The sequence below is a fragment of the Chondrus crispus genome, genomic scaffold, assembly GCF_000350225.1.
Source record: "Chondrus crispus Stackhouse genomic scaffold, scaffold_638, whole genome shotgun sequence".
NCBI lineage: Eukaryota > Rhodophyta > Florideophyceae > Gigartinales > Gigartinaceae > Chondrus > Chondrus crispus.
The window spans coordinates 11,134-16,303 of NW_005178640.1; the positions used below are offsets into that span (position 1 = coordinate 11,134).

Here is a 5,170-nt window from a genome sequence, read left to right on the forward strand (position 1 = left end):
ATGCCTGTGTTTGAACCAAGCACGTGGGCAGAGGTTTCAGAAGCGCAACTTTCCCAGAAAGGATTTTCGCAAACTTCCGACTCCTTCGTTAAGCGTGTTCGTGCTTTTACGGATGCCCCGGAGCGTTTCTTGACTGCAACGCCATTAGGAACCCGTCAGGCACGCCGTCGCCCATCCACGGCACCGGATTCTAAAATCGAAGAGCAGCCCGAGGTCCACGCCCCTTTCGCTTCTACTCCGCCGAATGACACTCCGCGGGCAAATATTCGCAATCTTCCGCGCGCTGGAGCGAACAGGAACGATGGAATATTCGATGACCCTTTGGGCTTTGGGCGCGTTGATGTCGATGCACAGATGCTCGCACGGAAGGGCAAGGGAAGTTTGAGAGAGGATATCCAGGATTTGAATCTACGCCCAGCGCCAGCGAGGGGCAAAGAGGAACAAGTCCAAACTTCTCAGATTAACGTGTCCTCTGAGTCATTTGACCCGTCGATATACCTTGCCAAAGTGCATCAAGGAACTTCACTTGAGGAGCTCCGCGAAGGAAAGAAGACTCTGCACAAGGTTATGGAACACTTGGATGCGGAGACGGGAAAGTTCAAGAAGGAAAAGTTTGTAAGTGCTGTGCTTGTCGAGGCAATGTTGGAGCAAATAAAAAATGATCTATACCCGATCTCGCCATTTGCAGAGGAGCAAGAGCCATGGAAAGGGAAGACGGAAAAGACGTTTTGGACAGCGGAGCAAAAGCTCAAGTCGAGGTATGAGAACGTGAGAAGACGTGAGGCGGAACTATCGGGCTTGAGAAGCACCCTCGCTGTATATGCAAGATTTCAATGGATCTTCACTCTTGGAGATAAGCTTCGCGCGGCCGCCACAGAGGGTTTATCAGCGATTGAGGCCGCTATCAAGGAATATCGAAAGGCTCTGAAATGGATGGATGCACAGGAAGATGCTGACCTCTCTCATATTGAAGCCGATATCACAGATGGCTTCAACAAACTGGTCGACGCCTTACTGAGTCGTCTTTCAACAGCCCACCTCTCCCGTCAGGACACCTCCCGTTTAGTTAACGTGCTTTCATCCGTGGGCCGTGATAACGTTATGACTGACGCCCTGGAGAAACGCATGATGTTTGCTATGGAGGGTTTGAGGAAAGCAAGTGATGCGACTGCAATCATAGCCCTGCCAAGAATGCCTGAAGAGAGAGTGACACCGGAGGAAGCAACCGAGATAATGACGCGGTGCAACACGGCATTCATTGCAGGGATGCTGCATATCTGGAGGCTTGGGCGGATACTGTCCGGCCAAGAGCGCTGGCAAAAAACCGTACACAAGTACCTCGTCGAGTTTTGTCGTGCTTTTGTCGAAATAGCACGAGCGAATCTGTTTACCGATGTCTCGGTGATATCGCTTCAATCGGTCAAGGGAATAACAGCAGTCGGAAAGAAAGCCATTAATGAGCTCCACGTTCCCGGAACATGCATTGTTCCGCTTTTGGAACTGGCTAGCACGATCACACAGCAGTTTTTGCGATCCGTTTCTGTCTCTGTTCGCTTTAATGCCAATCGAGTGGCGGCACAGGCGTTGCAGACCAATACTGTAAGCAACGAAACCGCATCTCAGCTTCACTCGATTATTGTGGAGGCTTTGGAACAAGTGGACGGATCCATTATTCCCTCGGGGGTTGGCCATCAAGGACCTGGCGTGATTGCCTCTGATTTCTCATCAAACGGGGCGGGCACTGACAGCAGCGCGCCGAGCGAGAAGGTGTCAGGTCTTACCTTGCTCGCAATAACGTGTGCGGAAGTGCCAGGAATGTTTGTGCGCGATATTGAGGCTAGCATGGAAGAGAAGGGTTGTGACGTCGAGACCTCAAGTCTGAAGGTGGCGTCAGTTTGTTCTGAAATTCGCTGTAGTGTGATTGAAGAGCTGGAGATGAGAATGGGACCATCGTCGCTCTTCTATACTGAAGAGACAACGAAGTGCGTTGCAGAGACGAACAGGGCTGTGCAAGAAATACAAGAGAGAAGCACGGACACGTATGTTCGCTTAGTCTCTGCCCCCCTCGAAGCTCTTGCTGCCAATTTAGTTGCTTTTCCGGAAGAGGAACTGGAGGATAGTTTCAGCAGAGCAGTGCCCATTAAGATCGAAGGAATCTCTAAGAGCGCGTGTGAGGTGACCCTTCAGTTGGCGCTGATTACGATAACAACACGAAAGAGCAGCGGCAACACGCGGCTGCTGAGAGAAATACTGCTGTCCCTCATACAAGCAGTTGGTCAGACACTGGTCGATGTTCTAAGCACAGACAAATTGATATACCATAGAGCAGCGCAATTGTGGGTTGACGTTACCTACATACAGGATATGATCACCAGAGGGGCAGATAGCGATACCCCTGGCCTGCAGGAGGCTCTCGACGGGTACTCAAGAGTTAAGGAACGTGCCGTTCAAGCCGTGTTGGCTGATGGATACAGCTTCAGCATTGCAGATATGAGTGTGTTGAGGAGTTCAGTTGTTGCGATTGGCATGGAGCTTGCTCAAATGGTCCAAGATTGTTTCCGAGAAACTTGGTTATCACTCCGAAACCCACAACCGGAAGATGAGTAGAATCATGTAAAGAGAGAATACGTAACTAACTTTTTAACAGTCAACTTGCTTTTACATATTCATCAAAGTTGATGCTGAAGATGAATTTGCAAATGATTCTCAGAAAAAGATATCTTAAGAGCATCTCCACCAGTCGCAAATTGAAACGTATTTTGCAATCTGCAGTTTTGGGGCCTCCACCGCGCTCGGGCCGTTCCTCATTCTATCGCAAATCGAGTTGCAAATCGTATGACAAGTACGGTTTGCAACATTTTGTTTCCCAAATATCGACGATTTGTGAGACAAAATGCGAAAATTTCGCTTCGTAAAAAAAATCTCTCAACATTTTGTTTCACGTAAAAACTGGAATTTTGACGGGTGTCCTTAAACTTTCAGTGCACACTACTGTAACTTCCATACTGTAGGTGGAATATGACGTAATGCCAAGTCACTCTTCACGATGCTCGTTTTTCTGAAGAGATTTTTTCGGTAAGAATGGATATGGCACCCATAATAATACCGAAACTGAGATCTGCATTAAGGCATAACATACCTCAGAAAAGAAATGCACGTCATTGCCAGACGTTGTCAGGAAAGTATAAACCTTGGGGGAGTCGGTGTCTTCATGAGAATGGTAACCCTTTACTTTGGGCTTGCCGTAAGCTTCTTAAATACCCTTCCCGGCTTATACTAAACGAAATTCCCTCTCCTGTACAAGGAGAGTACTAACTAGAAATGCATGTAAATCTTGGAGAGTTGGACCCTTATACGATGAGTAAGTGCCTACAAAAGGCTGGCGCAGAGGCACTCTTGCCCACAAATGAAGACTTGGTTTTTTGCTAGCTTCGAAACGAAATCTATATTTTTTAAAATAAAAACCAACTCAAACGTTCAAATCCATTGAACCCGTGGCGTTTCAATGCAGTCACGACTGCCACTCAGATAGGTCTGCATACTGGCAGTGCCAACGGCTATCACGTTAAAGTAGGTGTCAAAAAACGACGTTTTATATCAGTAAGTTAATCCATGTGTTTACGCTACCAACGGTACCCTTGGTACTGTATATAAATGGCTTACCGTACATGAGCTTAAATGAACGGTCCTCCACTACACAGAAGGTACTACCCAAGGGTAGGGCTAGTGCCAGTACTGTGTACGACGGCGTTTCTGCTCTAGTTTGCTAGTTTGTCTTTCTTTAAAGCCTCTCTTTCTGTGTCCTATGAACAATTCCTGGGGAAAAATTGTCTAACTCAATTGTCCACAATCATGGTGGTGAAAGAACCTTAGTGGAGGTTCGACCCTGCTGAACAACGACCTTCAATTTTCGACATGCATTCCGCATTTTACATGAACCGAGAGGGGTTCATGGTTTCCTGGTTTGTACCTTCGAGTTTCGAATGAAAGTAAAGCGACTTGAAGACACGCTCTCAACGATTGTGTGTGCGCAACTACGGTCTATTGCATAATGGAGGCCTCTACAGTTACCCAGAGCGTTGCTGTGGTGAGCAATGGGCCTTGGCAATCTCGGGTACGCTTCAGGTTGACTAGTTGCCACACGGAAACCATATCGAGACGTGTGCCCCCAGCCTTGGCGTGAGGGAAAACAGCCGTCTTTAAGGATTGCCAAAATATATAGTTTTGAAAAGAGAGGCGATCGACGCCGAGAATAAGCAATTGATACAATAAGAAACCAAAACCACTATCCTCTACAGTACTCAAAGTTGTCCGCAAGCCAAAAAAAGGCTTCGATATGGTCTCTGGAGAGCAGAGCTGCCCTCCACGTGTGAGTTAGTATACAAAAAGTTAGTTGAACGACACTGTGGCACAGCAACCGTCAGTCGACATGCGGGGACGGGCGCGCGCGCACCATCTTGCGCTTGACTGCGTTGGACATATCGCGAAGTCCGCGGATCAAAAACGCAACCACCGGCACCAAATAAGCGAGCACGTAGTACAGCATATTGTTGAGCGTCGATCTGACGATAAACGTGATCTTGGACTGCTGATTACCGATAGCCTTGCCAAGATCCCTCCGCATCGCGTCCAAGTACTGCTCGGTAATCACGCCGCGCTTGTGATTCTCATCCAGCTCCCTGGACAGGGCCTCATGCCTCTGCTCCAGCCCGCGCCGCTCCAAGCCGCTCATCTCCAACCTCTGAATTAGCTCCTTGCGCGCCGCGACGGTCTCGCGCTCAAACTCGCGAAACGAAGCCTCCAGCTCGCGTATGCGGGCCACCAAAATGCGCACGGCCTCCGACTCGGGCATGCGCTCGTCCTCCCGATTCTTATCCGCTCCCAGGTCCTCCGTGGCGCCCTCGGTCTCCACCATGGGCACCCTCAGCCCGACGTCGGCAACGGCCGCCAGCCGGCCGTACCGCAGCGGCAGGTCATCCGGCCCCCCCGGCACGACCTTGCCGCCCAGCACGAACGGGTTGGCCACGACGCCCGCGTGGACGCTTGTGACAAACGCGGGAGTCTCCGTCGCCAGGCCCAGCGGGGGTCCGAGGTCGATATCCGGCGCGCCGCTTTCCTCCTGCTGCTTAGCGGGGTGCCACGGGGCGCCCCGTCGCGCGTCCTGCCTCTG

General features: G+C 50.2%; 2 protein-coding genes across 2 annotated transcripts; one reads left to right on the forward strand and one right to left on the reverse strand.

Annotated features, from left to right (window-relative positions):
* The first annotated feature begins 639 nt into the window (after window positions 1-639).
* Window positions 640-2,607, forward strand: CHC_T00000824001 (hypothetical protein). Its single transcript, XM_005710839.1, has one exon. It carries the CDS (start codon window positions 640-642, stop codon window positions 2,605-2,607), a length of 1,968 nt encoding a protein of 655 aa, XP_005710896.1.
* A 1,813-nt stretch (window positions 2,608-4,420) lies between these two features.
* CHC_T00000825001 (hypothetical protein) lies at window positions 4,421-4,915 on the reverse strand. The gene has a single exon (XM_005710840.1). It carries the CDS (start codon window positions 4,913-4,915, stop codon window positions 4,421-4,423), a length of 495 nt encoding a protein of 164 aa, XP_005710897.1.
* Window positions 4,916-5,170: the final 255 nt, after the last annotated feature.